General features: G+C 42.8%; 1 protein-coding gene across 1 annotated transcript in view; it reads right to left on the bottom strand.

Moving 5' to 3' along the window:
• The window catches only part of wnt2bb (wingless-type MMTV integration site family, member 2Bb), a 54,566-nt gene that overhangs the window by 26,746 nt on the left and 10,763 nt on the right, over positions 1–17,057 (bottom strand). Inside the window, exon 2 of the mRNA XM_072563894.1 lies at positions 14,792–15,012. Within this exon, the coding sequence (XP_072419995.1) occupies positions 14,792–15,012 (221 nt within the window). The remainder of the gene's footprint in view (positions 1–14,791; positions 15,013–17,057) is intronic.

Here is a 17,057-nt window from a genome sequence, read left to right as displayed (position 1 = left end):
ACGTGTGTTGGCTGTAATGTGGTTATATCACCAACACGCTAAACGCAGTTTCTAAATCGCAGTTTTTTTCTGTAGTGCAGGGTTGCACAAGAACACACCTGTCACATTATGGAAGAACAGCCTGTAATTCTGGCAGATTTCCTTTCCTAAAGGCGTTAGGTTTCGACAGTGGCTACAGGACCACCGTTAGGTCAGGGCTTTTTAAAAAAAATTGAATTCAAATTTTGTTATGTGCTATGGTGGGATTCAGACCAGCTAAGGGTTCGCAATTGCTGCCCCAGTAACAACACCACTGCACTACTGCCCTACGGTGAGAATGGAGGATTTATAGAGTGATACATCACGGAAACAGACTCTTCAGTCCAACCAGTCCAAGCCGAACACAATCCCAAACTAAACTAGTCCCAACGACCTGCACTTGGCACATATCCCTCCAAACCTTTTTTTATTCATGTTGCACCCACATCTCCTACTTACTGTAGAAATTTGTTCCACATATGAACCAGTGTCTGTGTAAAAACATATGCCACTCATGTCTTTTATTAAGTCTCCTCTCAACTTAGAAATATGCCCTTAATCTTGAAATCCCCTACTCGAGGAAAAAGACACCTGCCATTCACCTTATCTTTAGCCTTCATAGAGTCATAGAGATGTACAGCACAGAAACAGACACTTCGGTCTAACCCATTCATGTTGACCAGATATCCCAACCCAATCTAGTCCCATTTGCCAGCACTTGGACCATATCCCTCCAAACCCTTCTTATTCATATACCCATCCAAATGCCTCTTAAATGTAATTGTACCAGCCTCCACCACATCCTCTGGCAGCTCATTCCATACACATACCACCCTCTGCGTGAAAAAGGTTGCCCCTTAGGTCTCTTTTATATCTTTCCCTTTCACCCAAAACCTATGCCCTCTCATTCTGGACCCCCCACCCCAGGGAAAAAGACTTTGTCTATTTATCCTATCCATGCCTGTCATAATTTTGTAAACCTTTATAAGGTCACCCCTCAGCCTCCAACGCTCCAGGGAAAACAGCCCCAGCCTGTTCAGCTTCTTCCTGTAGCTCAAATCCTCCAACCTTGGAAACATTCTTGTAAATCTTTTCTGAACCCTTCCAAGTTTCACAACAACTTTCCGATGGAAGGAGAACAGAATTGCATGCAATATTCCAACAGTGGCCTAACCAATGTTCTGTACAGCCGCAACATGACCTCCCAACTCCTGTACTCAATACTCTGACCAATAAAGGAAAGTATCCTTTCTACCTGCAAGTCAAGTTTCAAGGAGCTATGAACCTGCACTCCAAGATCTCTTTGTTCAGCAACACTCCCTACAAACTTAGCATTAAGTGTCTAAGTCCTGCTAAGATTTGCTTTCCCAAAATGCAGCACCTCGCATTTATCTGAATTAAACTCCATCTGCCACTTCTCAGCCTATTGGCCCATCTGGTCAAGATCCTGTTGTAATCTGAGGTAACCTTCTTCGCTGTCCGGCACTACCTAAGGTTACCCTGCAGGATTCTCCTCTCATCTTCTCCCCTTGCCTGAAGTATGGTGACCCTTGGGTGAAACTCTCCCTGATAAGAGTAGGACAATGGCGACTTTACCTTTGAATGGGTCACCATTTGCCCTGAGGGCAATTAAGGATGGGCAATAAATGCAGAGCTTGCTGTCAACCCAAGAATGAATAAAAAAAAACCCTTGAATAAAAGTGAAACAATGTAGACGCTGAGAAACTGAATTGAAAATGGAAATTGCTGGAGAAACTCAGCAGGTCTGGCAGCCTCTGTGGAGAGAAAGCAGAGCCAACGTTTCGAGTGTTGTATAACCTTTCATCAGAGAGTCTGAAGAACTCACCCACTGAAGAGTCATTTTGGACTCAAAACATTAACTCTGTTTTCTCCCTGCACAAACACTGCCAGATCTGCTTAATTTCTCCAGTATACTCTGTATTTGTCACTGTAATATTAATTGGGCCTGATTACTGTGAAATGTAGACTTTTCTGCTCCTCGGATGCTGCCTGACTTGCTGTGCTTTTCCAGCGCCATTCTTTTCAACTCTGACTCTCCAGCATCTATAGTGCTCACCTTCTCCTGATTCTAACCCTGTTTGTCCACGCTCATTTTGAATTCACCCCTTTCACCAGCCAATGACTACAAAAATGACACACACGTGTTAAATCTTGAATGAGTTGAGGCCTCAGCTGTTAATGATGCCTCCCACAGCCCAATAGCCCACTGTCAGCTACTGTCCAGAACAAGCAGGTAAAGTACTAACAGGTATTTGGCAACACTTGGAATGTTAGGAGAAAAAAGGGAAATCAGCAAATCTGAATTGAGTCAGTGGTAAGGCCAGCATTTGTCCACCCCGATGTGTCATCTTCAACTCTGTCTGTGAGTCCGTTGTTAATTTTAAGACTGAGATTGATAACTGTTTGTTCAGCAAAGGTATTAAGGGATATGGGCTAAAGTCAGGCATACGCAGTAATCATATAATCTCATTAAATGGTGGCAGAACAGGCTTGAGGGGCTGAATGGCCTACACCTGTTCCCTTGTTCCTATTGAGTCTCCTGGAGCACCACAACCCTCCAAGACCTCTGTGCTCCTCCCACTCTGGTCCCTGGTGCATCTGTTCAATTACATCATCATTGGCGAGTGCTGTTCCTACAGCGAATAGTGTCCTCAGTCCTGGAATCCCCTCTTTAAAACATCCAGAGGTTCTATCTCACTCTAAGATGGTCTTTTAACTGAGTTTTTGATCATCTGTCCCAATACATTTGATACGGTTCATTGTCAAATATTGTATGATAAAAGCAACTTGGGACAATTTATTACCCTAAAGGCAATGTATAAGGGAAAGCCAATTTTCTTTTAAAAACAATGACTGAATCTGCCTCCACCACCCTCTTAAGCAGTGCATTTCAAATCCCAGCCACTTAGTGTATAAAGCTATTTCCTTAATTATTTAAAAGAAATAATTGACCCCAAACTAAGTGTATCTGTCTTTGTTGAATGCACAATGGCTCTGATTTTCATCTCAATGGCTAACAGGAATATTGGGTCAACAACTTCAAATTGCCACCAGTGCAACTACAGTGAATATCATAGAATGATACAGTACAGATGGAGACCATTCAGCCCAACATGACTAAGTCAGCTCTTTGACAAAGAACCTTAAATAGTCCTAACTCCTGTATTCTTTCTTTATAGACCTGAAATGTTTTGCCCTAACCAAGGTTTGTGATCATATTTGTTCAATCATTCATTGTCGTTGATTTTCTAGTGTATGATTTAAATTGTTACAGTCACATAGGAGATCGGTGAGAGAACTGAAAGGCTGAAGCAAGATGAGTAACATTGTGCTGTGTCTTACTGTCAGTTTTATGAAGACTCTTCCTTGGTGCCAGTTCTAGCTGTGTTTTCTGCTTTAGATCACACAAATCGAATCATATGTTTATATCAAAAAATCCCTACAATGTACAAATGCAAGCTGCTGTTGCTATTCAGTTTGAAGCATGACCTTTTGCCCAAACTGATATTTTAGACCCCTCTGCGATAAAGGACAACATTTCATTTACCATTTTGAAGGCATTTTGTATCCTCCAAAATCCTTTAGTGACTTGTGACAGGGTCACTCTCTTTGTCCCTGATTGTCCTTGGTCTCGCATCATTTAGCAAATGTATCAAACCGACTTCGGTCCACCCAGAGTAAGATGACCTCACATTTCCCCACATTGAACTCCATTTACCACTATCGTTTATCTCTGTGCTTTTGTAGCTTCCTGCTCTGAACATACTGTGCCTCCAAGCTTGACACTGTCTGCAAAACCTGGGTGGAGAACTCTCTATCTCTTTGTCCTAGCCATCGGGGCGTGTAGTGAAGAACTGAGATCCTGGTGCTAATTCTTGGGAACAGTCCTTGGATTCTGCCAATCGGAACATTTTTACTCTTTCTCTCCAACAGTTCAACAAATTGCCAACCAGGTTCATTTCCAACTCCATGTAATAGCTCCTTTAATAATCTCTTCTGTGGCACCTTATCACATTTTGTTTAGAAATCCTGTGGTCAATGCTCATAAACACTTCCTGATCTGTCATCCTTGTGACCCCTTTGAAAATCTCAACCAGATTAGTCAGGCATGATTCATCACAAATCTGCACTGGTCCTCTTGAATCGACTGATCCCTCATCAATCAACCTGCCTCTAATGTCCAATCATAGTAATTTCCTTAGTTATGGCTTGGGTTGTGTGTACCTCACCCACTGGGGTCGTGGTGGTCTCAACGGTGACCTTAAAAGAACGGTGAATGAGGACAGAGGGGGTTCTCCAGACTGGCTTTCTACAGACTGCAGATCTCCACTTGACTCTAATGCTGTGGTCCTCAGGTCCACTGTATAAATCCTCCCCATTGGAACGGGATAAAGTAGGTTTTAAGGAAATATCTGGAGTAAGGTAATGGGGCAAACTGTGTTATTGACAGAATTTTACAACCTAGGAGCCAGACCCCTGAAGGTACAATGGCCAGGGGCAGATGGGGAAGTGAGCATAATTTAGGAGTGTAGAAGCCTCATTGAACTGTAGGGTGGGTGGCAATTACAGATGTAGTGAGGGGCAGGTTAATAAGGGCTTTGAAAACAAGAATGAGAATTGCAGAACTTTATCTGTCTTTATTCTGCATTGATACTCTTCCCTGTAACAACAACTGATCAAACTCACTCCTGGAAATTCCAAGTGTTCCTGAGGCAGCTTGTTGTGATTCCACTATCCTTGACATGGAAGCGTTTTCTGAGTTTAGTCCTGTGCAGTCGGATTCCAATTCTGGTGTTCTGTTGCTTTGATCTGGACTCCTGAACCAGAAATAATTTTGCGGGCAAAAAGTGGGGACAGGGGATTGAGTTGGATGAGCAGCCATGATCATAATGAATGGGCTAAATGGCCTACTCCTGTTTCTGTGCTTCAATGTTTTCCTCTACCTACACAATCAAACTGCTTTACTGCTTACATCTCAATCAGTAGGAGATGAACTCTGAGACAGTAGGTTTTAGTTACAGTATCTCTGCTGGCTGGAGTCTCAGGGTGAATGTAGAGCAAGATGGGAGCTAGTGAGATTTGTAAGAAACAAGTCTCCGTCTTCACAGTTACTGACCGGGGCTGACCAATGCAGCCAAATATTTTCTGAATTATTTCTGTTTGACTTTTCACCAGTTTTCCTGTGGAAATATTTACATCTCTTATTACTGTTTACACAACTCAGCGCAAAGACATGCTCTAGCATCAGCTAGTTTAGGAAAGCAGCACACTGTCTGACCCCTCGTAAAATCTTCTTTTTCCCTCTCCCTGTTCAGAGCAACTTAAGCAGTGATTAAACATGCAAACATTGATAGAAACAATATTGATGAATAGCTATGATGTTTTGGTCAGGAATGTCCATACCTAGATAGGTGCCAAACTATTTTCAGCATGCGTGTGTACTCAAACGTGTGCGTGCATGTCAGTGCATGTCCATATGTATGTGTACATGAGTGCGTGCTTCTGAATGTGTGTCACAGTGAATGCATATGTATGAGTGCACTCATGTGAGTCTGTACATGTGTCTGTGTATATGTAAGTGTGAGTGTGCAAGTGTGAATATGTATGTGTATGCATGCGTGTCTGTTGTACACTTTTGCATGTAAGCATGTGTTTCCATGTATGTGCAAGTGTGTGTATGATAATGTGTGCATGTGTCTATGTGTATGTGTGAGAGTATGTGTGTTTGTGTATGTATATGTGTAGGTGCATGTATGTCTACACACAAGTGTGTAAGTGCACTTATATGTGGGTATACATTCTACTTACAAATTATCACTGCTAATGTTTTCATTATTAAAGGATTTTTAAATTCTATTGTATGACTTCATAACACCTCAAAGTGCTTTGTAGCCAATTGAAGTACTTTGAAGTGTTGTAAAGTGGGAAGCACAGCAGCCTACTTGCACACAGCAAGTTCATACAAACAATTATGATCAAATAATCCATTTCACTGAAGTTGGATAAGGGATAAATATCTTCCAACACATTGGGCAAAACCTCTCCTGCTGTTCAACATCATTCTCATGGAATCACTTACCTTCAGCTGATGAAGCACAGTTTAATCTCTCCTCAAACGTAGACACCACTGACAGTGCAACTCTCCCTGAGACAAGTAAATATCCTTTTAAACCTCTGCACTGAGGTCTCCTGGAGTGAGACCTAAACTCACAAACTCCTGATATGTGCTGTACCTAATGCAAGTTGTGGCAAAAATGACCTGGTCCCTGTGCTTTCATTGTGAAGGACTGTCAGGTATTTATGGTACAAGCAGGGCTCCAGCTGATGGAAAACCCTGTTTGAGCTGGTGTCCCGTACATGTTTGCTCCTGTGTAAGGAGCCTTGTTTACTGCAACATGAGATTTCATTTCCTTGTGGATTTCATTCCTTTCACTTTAAGTGAAATGGTTATTCGATCTCTGATTGTGGGTGGCTGATTGTTTGATAGATTAAATACTGGCAGGGCAGCACAGTGGCTCAATAGTTAGCAATGCTGCCTCACAACACCAGGGAGCTGGGTTTGATTCTACCCTTGGGCGACTGCCTGTGTGGAGATCACATATTCTCCCCATGTCTCCATGGGTTTATCTGGGTGCTCTGGTTCCCTCCCATAGTCCAATGATGTTCCAGATAGATGGATTGGCCATGCTGAATTGTCCATGTGTCCAGGGATGTGCAGGCAAAGTAGTTTAGCCATGGCTCTGGGTGGGATGTTGTTCAGAGGGTTGTTGTGGATTTGATGGGCTGAACAGCCTGCTTCCACATTGTAGGAATTCTGTGATATTGTGGAGGGGTGCTTTCTGATTGGAGGTCTGTGACCAGTAACGTTCTGCAAGGATCAATGCCAGGACCTCTGTTTGTAATGCATATAAATGATTTAAGTGAAAATGCAGGTGGTCTGATTAATAAGTCTGCCGATGACATGAAAATTAATGGAGTTGTGGATAGTGAGCATGGTTGTCAAAGGATACAGCATGGAGAAACGGCAGATGAAATATAATCCAGACAAGTGTGACATAATTTTGGGAGATCAAATGCAAGAGGAAAATATACAGTAAATGGCAGGACCCTTTGGAGCATTGATATACAAAGAAATCCTAAAGTGGTGGTCTATAGCTCCTGAAAGTGGCAACACAAGTGAATAAGGTAAATACATGGCATGCTTGTCTTCCCTTTTAGGGGCACTGAAGAATAAAAGTTGTCAAGTCATATTGCAGCTGTATAAGGCTTTGGTCAGGCCACATTTGGAGTATTGTGTTCAGTTCTAATACACAATAGGATGGATGTGGAGGCTTTGGGAGAGCATGCAAAATGGCTCAAGCAGGATGGTATCTGGATTGAAGTGTATTAGCTATAAGGAGAGGTTGTTTAAACTTGGATTGTTTTCACTAGGGAGTAGGAGGCTGAGGGACAACCTGAGAGAAGTATATAAAATTATGAGAGGCTTGGGTAGGACAGGTAATCAGTCTTTTACCCAGGGTGGAAATGCCAAAAACTAGGGGGCATAGGTTTAAACTGAGAGAGGGAAAGTTTAAGGGAGATGCGTGAGGAACATTTTTTACACAGAGAGTGGTGGGTACCTGAAATGTGCTGCCAGGGGGAGGTGGTAGAAGCAGATATATTTACAGGGTTTAAGAGACATTTAGACAGACATATGAACAGGTGGGGATAGATTCCTAGAACTTCACAGTACGGAAGGAACCATTCAACCAACTGTGTCTGTACCAGCTCCTGAAAAAGCTACCCAGCCAGTCCCATTCTCCAGCCCTATCACTGTAAACCACTATAACTTATCACTTTCAAATTTATCTCCAGCTCTCTTTTGAAACCTCCGATGGAATCCTCCTCCCCCACACTCCCAGACAACGCATTCCAAATCCTAACAACTCCCTGAGAAAAGGGGTTTCTCCTCATCTCACTCCTAGCTCTCTTGCTGATAAACTTGAAATTGTGACCCACTGGTTACTGACATACTAACCAGTGGAAACAGAATATCCTTTGTTATCCTGTCAAAGTTATTCATAATTTTGAACACCTCACTAAGGTCACCTTTTAATCTTCTCAGCTCCAAGTGGAATAAGCCCAGTGTCTCTAATCTTTCCTGGTGTATAAAGCCCCTCATTCCTGGTATCATTCTCATAAATCTCCTTCGTACTCTCTCCAGGGTTTTAACATCTATTGTTAAATAAGGTGCCAGAGCTGAACACAATACTACAAATGAGGTCTGACCAATGTTTTGGAGAGGTGCAGCATCAATTCCTTGCTTCTACACTTGATGCCTCTATTTATAAACTCAAGGATCCTATAAGCCTTCCTACCAACTATTTCAGCTTTCCCGGACACCTTGAGAGAATCATGTGTGTAATTCCAAAGTCCCTCTGCTCCTGTAGTGCCCTCAGCGTTCTACTGTCAGGCCTGTAATTTCTCTCCATGTTTTGTCTACCAAATTACCTCACATTTCTCTGCATTGAAATCCATCTGCCAGATGTCTGCCCATTTCGCCAACTTGTCACTATCCCTCTGAAGTCACCCAGCATCATCCATGCAATTCACTCTTCTCCCTAGTTTAGCACCTTCTGCAAATTCAGAGATTTTGCCCTTAACACCCATCGTCAAATTGTTTATATAAATCAGAAAAAGCAAGGCTCCCAACATTGATCCCTGCGGAACATCACTTTCAACTTGTCTCTGATCTGAGAAATGTCTACCTATACTTTTCCTCTGTTTCCTGTCTTTTAACCAACTTCTAATCCATGCTGCCATGGACCCATTAATCCCAAACATTTCTAATTTACTAACCAACCTGCCATGTGCCACAGTGTCAAATGCTTTCTGAAAGTCCAAATATACAACATCCACAGCACTACCCTCATTCACTGCCTGGGTCACCTCACCAAAGGACTGAAATAAATTTGTCAGACACGACCTGCACTTGACAGTATTAACTTTTATTTCTCTAAGCGTACATTTATCTGCCCTGTATTATAGTCTCCATCAATTTTCCGACTTTTGACGTCAAGCTGACAGGTTTATAGTTTCCTGGGTTATCTTTTGCCACTTTCTTAAATAAAGGTGTCACATTTACAATCCTCCAGTCCCCCAGGACTAATTCTGTGTTCAGACAGACCTGGAAAATTTCTATCAAAGGCTCCACAATTTGTTTCTTTAACTGTCTGAGCAATCCAGGATGCATCCCATCTGGGTCTGGACACTTCCCTACCTGGAGCGCTGCCAGCCTTTTTAGGCCCTCCACTTTAGCCCTCACTATCCTGCTCAGATGCTGAATGCTCATACTTTCAACTAGGCCACTTTCATCATCTTCTAACTTGATAAAGACAGAAGCAAAGTATTCATTTTTAGCTCTGCCATAACCAATACGATTCAATAAGCAGCTGACCCTGCTTGTTCCTTATGAGCCCTACTCTATCCTTCACTAATCTTTTACTATTAATATGTTTGAAGAAAACTTTCCTACTTGTTTTACTGCAGCCTGCTATCTTTTCCTCAAGTTTCCTCTTAGCCTTCCTTATTCAGCCCTAGCCTCTGTCCTGCATTTGAGATACTCTCCCTGATTTCTATTGTTATTATTAGGATATGCATCACATGTCTCCTTTTTCTTCCTTAGTTTCTCACCAATACCCTTAGTCATCCACAGTATTCTAGTTTTGGATACCCTTTATTTATTTGTCATGGGTACGTATGTAGCTTGCACCCAATAAATTTCTCTTTTGAAGTTTTCCCATTTTTCATCTAATGTTTTATCTACCAAAATGTATTTCCAATCAACTTCCTCCAGTTCAACTTTTAGACCCTTAATAACTGCCCTTTCCCAACCTGGAATTTTAAACCTAAACTGATTTTTCTTCTTTTTAACTTAATACTGAACCTTATTCTGTTATGATCACTATTCCCAAATGCTCCCCCACCCTGATGTTCTCCACTTGGCCTGTCTCATTTCCTAGGAAATTCCAAGATTTTGACCCAACGATCCTGAGGGGCCAGTATAGGACAAATAGACAAAGTCTTTTCTCTGGGGTGGGGGAGTCCAGAACTAGAGGTTATAGGTTTAAGGCGAGAGGGGGAAGATATAAAAGAGACCTAAGGGGCAACGTTTTCACACAGAGGGTGGTACATGCATGGAGTGAGCTGCCACAGGAAGTGGTGGAGGGTGGTACAATTGCAACATTTAAAAGGCATCTGGATGGGTATATGAATATGAATAGGAAGGGGGGGGGGGATTTAGAGGGATGTTAGCTGAGTGCTGGCAAGCGGGACTAGGTTAGGTTAGGCTATCTGGTCGGCATGGACAAGTTGGACCGAAGGGTCAGTTTCTGTGGTGTACATCTCTATGACTCTATGACACTGAAGGAACGGTGATATATTTCCAAGTCAGGATGGCGAGTGGCTCAGAGGGAAACTTGCAGCTGATTGTGTTCCCATGTATGTGCTGCCCTTGTTCTTCTAGATAGAAGTGACCACAGGTTTGGAAGGTGCTGCTGAAGGAATCTTGGTGAATTTCTGCAGTGAATCTTGTGGATAGTACACATTGGTGGTGGAGGGAATGGATGTTTGTGGATGTGGTGCCATTGAAGTAGGCTGCTTTGCTCTGGATGAAGTCAGGCTTCTTGAGAGTTGGAGCTGCACCCATCCAGGAAGTGGGGAGTATTCCATCACACTCCTGACTTATGCCTTGCAGATAATGGACAGGCTTTGGGGGGGTCAGGAGGTGGATTACATGCCACTGAATTCTCTCCGTGTAATGAAGAATTTCCTCTGAATACTTCCCTACTTACCAGGCTGTGTGTGATTACAGCTGGAATAAACACGGCAGGAGGTTATCCCCTCTATTCAGGTCCTCAGTGAATATTACAGTATTTAGTTTTTGATTCACTTGTTCTTTCAGAGAATGTCACTGGCAGAAACAGCAATTGTTGTCTATTGCTAAGTGCCCTCAGACTGAGCAATTTGTGGAGATATTCCAGAGGGCAGTTAAGATTATGGAAGGTTGTTGCACAAGTGGATAGAGTGGACAAGAAGGCATATAGTATGCTTGCCTTCATTGGTCAGGGTATTGAGTATAAGAGCTGGCAAGTCATGTTAACATTGTACAAGACGTTCGTTTGGCTGCATTTAGAATACTGTGTACAGTTCTGGTCGCTATATTACCAAAAGGATATAGACGCTTTGGAGAGGGCGCAGAGAAGGTTTACGAGGATATTGCCTGGTATGGAAGGTGCTAGCTATGAAGAGAGGTTGAGTAGGTTAGGTTTATTTTCATTAGAAAAAAGGATATTGAGGGGGGACCTAATTGAGGTTTACAAAATCATGAAGGGTATAACAGGATGGATAGAGCCAAGCTTTTTCCCAGGGTGAAGGATTCAATAATGAGAGGTCATGCTTTCAAGGTGAGAGGTGGAAAGTTTAAGGGGGATACACGTGGCAAGTACTTCACACAGAGGGTGGTGGGTGTTTGGAACGCGTTGCCAGCAGAGATGGTAGAGGCAGGCATGGTAGATTCATTGAGGATGCATCTGGATAAATGCATCAGTAGGTGGTGAGTAGAGGGATACAGATGCTCAGGAATTGACCGACAGGTTTAGACAGTACATTTGGATCGGCTCAGGCTTGGAGGGCCGAAGGGCCTATTTTTGGGCTGTAAATTTTCTTTGTTCTTTGTTCTACCCACATTGCTGTGGGTCTGGAGTCAGGTGTAGGTCAGACTAGGTGAGGATGGAAGATTTCCTTCCCTATTGGACATTAGTGAATCAGATGTTTCTTTTATGACACAAAAACAGAAATTGGCTGGAAAGGCTCAGCAGGTCTGGCAGCATCTGTGGAGAGAAATCAGAGTTAACATTTCAGGTTGAATTCTGAGGAAATGTCACTCGACCCGAAATGTTAACTCTGACTTCTCTCCACAGATACTGCCAGACCAGCTGAGCTTTTCCAGCAATTTTTATTTTTGTTTCTGATTAACAGCATCCGCAGTTCTTTCAGTTTTGGTTTTTTTTACAACAATCAAAGATACTTTCACAGTGACTACCACCAAGACTAGCTTTTAATTGCAGGTTTTATTGAATTAACTTTTCAATTTCACGAAATGGATGTGAATCTGTGCTGCCACAGCCTTTATCCTGGGGCTCTGGAATATCATTCCAGAGACTTCACCCTTTCCCAACAGCTTATGTTCCCTCTAATCCTTCCTGCTGCTGAAAGGGCCTCCCAGAAAATCAATACATCTGCACACCAATCCAGGGTGCACGCACCCTCCAAGGGGTTGTACAGTTTAGTGCCAACCTTGCTGACAGCGCCGCCCCTCCTGTTTTAATCTTAAAGCTCTGTAAGTGTTCTGCGCACTGCCCCTTTAATTCAGGGCATTGTGTTTGAGGTAATTTCCAGAAAGCGCTGTGCTGGCCAAGCCTCAGCACCCAACAGCTCATCAGGGATTTTGATTTAGTGCAGGCTTGTTGGCTCGACATTGGTGCACTTGAAAAGCACAGACAGCAATTCGAGCCAGGAATTTGTGTGTTTGTGATAGTCTATAAGTGCAGGAGGTCTGCAGTGTGCTTTCTAACAACAAGATATCACCCCGTGGCATCCACTAAGGACTCAGTCACTTATAGTGAAAAGGTGGTAAAAGATAGAGTGGGGCCGATGAGGGTTTTGCACTCAAAGGCAGGAGACATAATTGAGGTATTAATGAATAATTTGCATCTGTCTTTACCCACTAGGCAGAGCTACCCAGGTCATGATAGCAGAAGAGAAAGGTCAGTCACAGAAAGTTATAAAATTGATAAGGAGGTTGTACTGGATGAGCTGTCAGTACTTAAAGTTGGACACTGGGGCTGGATGAGATACATCCAGGATGTTGAAGGAAGTGAAAGTGAAAATTGCGGAGGCACCAGCAACAATGTTTCAATCTTCTGTAGATTCAGGGACAGTGCCAGAGGTTTGAAGAAATTTAAACAATACATTCTTGTTCATAACAGATTTTAATGACGGATCCAGCAACTACAGATCAGTTCAACTTTGGTGTTCAGGAAGCTTCTCATAACAATTATTTGCGATGGAATTAATCATCAAATGGAGAAGCTGAGGTCAATTTGGAAGCATGGGTGTGGATTAGTTAGGGGGACATCTTGTCTAGCTAACTTGCTGGGAGAGGAAACAGAGAGGGTTGATCAAGTAATGCTATTGATGTGGTGTACACGGACTTCCAGAAGATGTTTAAAACTGCCGCACAAGAGACTTGTGAGGTTTTGCTATACATAAATGAGCTGAAATTTGGTGTGCAGGGGGGCAATTTCAAAGTTAGTGGATGACCCAAAACTTGGGAGAATTATAAACTGTGAGAATGACAGTATAGAATCCAAAAGGACATTGACATGTTCTGTAGAAGGTGGATAGATGGCAGATGAAGTTCAAATGTGGAGAAGTATGAGGTATAAAAAACATGGAGAGACAGTGTAAAATAAAAGGTTCCACTCTAAAAGCTGTTCAGGAGCAGTAAGACCATCCATATGTCATTAAAGATGGCAGGTCGGATAGAGAGAACAATTGATAAAGCAGACAATCTTCATTAAAAGGGGCAATGAGTACAAGAGAAGGAAAGTAATCAGGAACCTTTGTAGGAGATTGGTTAGAAACCAGCTGGAGTATTGTGCCATGCTTTAGGAAGATGAAAGTGCATTGGTGAGAGCGCAGAAGACGTTTAAGGCTGAGAAACTTATCTTATTAGAAAAGGTCGGAGAATTTGAGGCAGTTTTCCCTCAAGAGGCTAAGACTAAGAAGAAATTTGTAAGCCAACAGAATAGGTGACAGCCATTCTCTGGTTTAGGGCAAAGCCTTGACCATTCATAATCCACAATGAGTTTCTTTAAAATTTAAGCCCAGCTTAATAGTTAACAGTCAGTCATCATTAACCAATGCATTCTCCATGGCAATGTCTCTATCAATCAGAGTCTACTAGCCAACTCAGCACTATCCTCTCATACAACATGAATGCTGATATTCTTGTAAGTTGTCATGATGAAAAGCTTTGTCTAAAGTGTGTCTTTTTTTAAACCAAGACTCAGTTTCCATCCTCACAAATTATTATATGGCCTATATGTCTAAGATCCTACATTGCTCACGTCTGAACCAGCACTACCCATTCAGACTTTTATTCAGACCGTAAATTATTTGAAGTAATCCAAAAATAATACTCAGACATTCCAATGGAATTGATTCAACTTCTGTTTGGAAATGAGTTGATATTTGCTGTAAGGGTTGCCAACTTTAGTTGGAAATATATTTCCGGAGTTTCACATGACATCCTACCTACCTACAATATTGGAATAGTCAGCTTCTTCATTATCCAATCAGCTGATTCTTGATTTTTCACCTCCAGTAACATTTATGATTATAAGTTAAAAAAATCAATGAAAATTAAAAGAAAAAATAATGTTTTTAGTGACTTTTTTTTATATCTGGCAATCCTGGAAGTTTGGGAACACCCAGTTATTATTTATATTACAAATGATAATTTCCATTTGAATGCTTCACCTTCATTCACTGAATGAAGCTGTGAATCCTGTGGGGTTTTCGTTAAACTGGGGGGACAATTTAACTTCAGCATGTTCCCCTTCTTGCTCCAGATAACACCCACTTTGCCAGGATTGCTTTCTTATCATTTTAAACAGAAAAATTTATGAAAGGTAAAACAACAACTTACTACGCAACATTACTTTGCCAAATACAGTGTGGTCTCTGGCTAGGGTGCTACAGTTCCACCTGTGGTGTCGGAATTGGTGCTGACATTCATGGATCCACTCCTTGGCTCCCTCACCAATGGACTGCATGATGTCTGGGTGCTTTTGACACAACTGTCGCTGTTTGTTGACCAGGCCTGGGATATTGTCACAGATCACCCGTGCTCCCAGAGCTCCGATGTACCTGCAAGAGAGATCATCGCTGTTAGATCAGAACACCTCAACAAGAACATCCCACATTTTTCATGCATTCATTTTCAGGGAATGTGGGCACCGCTGACCAGGACAGGATTTGAGGCCCATCCCTAATTGGCCCTTTAGCTGAGTGACTTCCTTGGCCATTGCAGAGGGCAGCTAAGAGTGAACTGCATTGCTCTGGGCCTAGAGTCACATGTAGGTCAGACCAGGTAAGGATGGCAGATTTCCTTCCCTAAAGCACGCGAGTGATCCTGATCGGCTTTGATGATGATGGTCAAAATTAAAATAGCCTTTTTAAACCAGATTTTCATCTGCTGCTTTGAATTTAAAACCTTGCCTTCAGAACATTAGTGTGGAGTTCACAGAATCATAGAATCCCTACATTGTGGAAGCAGGCCATTTGGCCCATCGAGTCCACACTGACCCTCCAAAGAGCCTCCTACCCAGACCCACACCCCCTCCCCCACCCTATCCCCTGCCTTCCCCTGGCTAATACACCTAGCCTGTACACATGGGCAATTTCCCATGGCCAATCCACCCTAACCTATACATCTTTGGACTGTGGGAGGAAACCGGAGCAGCCGGAGGAAACCCAACCAGACACGGGGAGAATTTAAAAACTCCACACAGACAGTCACCCAAGGGTGGAATCAAACCCTGGTCCCTGGCACTGTGAGGCAGCAGTGCTAAATACAGAGCCACCGTGCCACCTCTGAGTTCTGGATTACTAAATCCAGTGACATTGCCACCATATAGAGAAGTTTATCAGATCCCCTCTCTTAAATGTATGGGGGGGGGGGGGGGGTGTAATTTGTACGATATAAATAAATGCCAATCACAGTCAAACATTCTGCCCAGTATCAGTTATGTGTTAGGTTGGAGAAGCTGGGGTTGTTTTCCTTTGAGAAGGGATTAAGAGGACATTTTAATTCATGAGGAACCTGAACAGGGTAATTGGAGGAAAGCTGTTCCCATTGGCGGAAGGTTTGAGAACCAGCGAACTCAGAGTCAAGAGGACTGGCAAAAGATCCAGAAGTGACATGTTTATGAAAGAATGGTTAGGATCCAGAGGAATGCACAGTCTGAGACTGGTGGAGGCAGATTTAATCATGGCTGTCAGTAGGGAAATAGATGGATACTTGCAGGACTGCAGGGAAGGATCTGAGATGGAGAATGAACTAACCTGCTCTTGCAGAGAGCTGGCACAGGCTGATGGGCTGAATGGTCACCTTCTGTGTTGTAATAATTTCATTATTAGCCACTACAGAACTTGAATATTTCAGAAAAAACGCACTTTATGAAGCTTTTTGTTTGCACTCATCAGGACATTTTGCAAGAATACCAATTCAGAGGGAAAGCAACATTTACCCAGGTATCTCCCAATATGCAGTATAAATATTGATGTTCCCCTTGAATTTCTATTTTTGAAGATTGTCCTGATAACTCAAACCTCACTGTTAACTGAAGGGTCATTTTGCCTCTGTATGTGCCTTTAGCAAGCAGGGGCTTAGTTCCTGGTCCTCTCTGAATTAGATTCCCTATAGTATGGAAACATGCCCTTTGGCCCAACAAGTCCACACCGACCCTCTGAAGAGTAACCCAACCCCCCCTCTGACTAATGCACCTAGCAACAATTTAGCATGGTCAATTCACTTGACCTGTATATCTTTGGAATGTAGGAGGAAACCCACACACACACAGGGAGAATGTGCAAACTCCATACAGACAGTCCCCCGAGGCTGGGATCGAACCTGGGACCCTGGTGCTGTGAGGCAGCAGTGTTAACCACTGAGCCATCATGCCACCCTGAATGATTGTCGTGGGGTGCAGGGCTGGTGAGGATTGACCTACAACATGAACCAGCTTCCTCTCCCATTCCTTTTGCACTAGATTCCTGAAAAGTTTGTTGTCAGCAAGTTTGGACAATGTGGCTCCCCATGTTGGGAATGTTTGTTGGGAGATCTGGGAAGAAGGTACCAAACTCATTGAGGACCCTGGATATCAGTGTCAGTGTCTGGCCTTAACATACAC

The sequence above is a fragment of the Chiloscyllium punctatum genome, chromosome 45, assembly GCF_047496795.1.
Source record: "Chiloscyllium punctatum isolate Juve2018m chromosome 45, sChiPun1.3, whole genome shotgun sequence".
Taxonomy (NCBI): domain Eukaryota; kingdom Metazoa; phylum Chordata; class Chondrichthyes; order Orectolobiformes; family Hemiscylliidae; genus Chiloscyllium; species Chiloscyllium punctatum.
The sequence above is the reverse complement of the archived record's forward strand: the minus strand, read 5'-3'. Positions and strand labels throughout refer to the sequence as shown.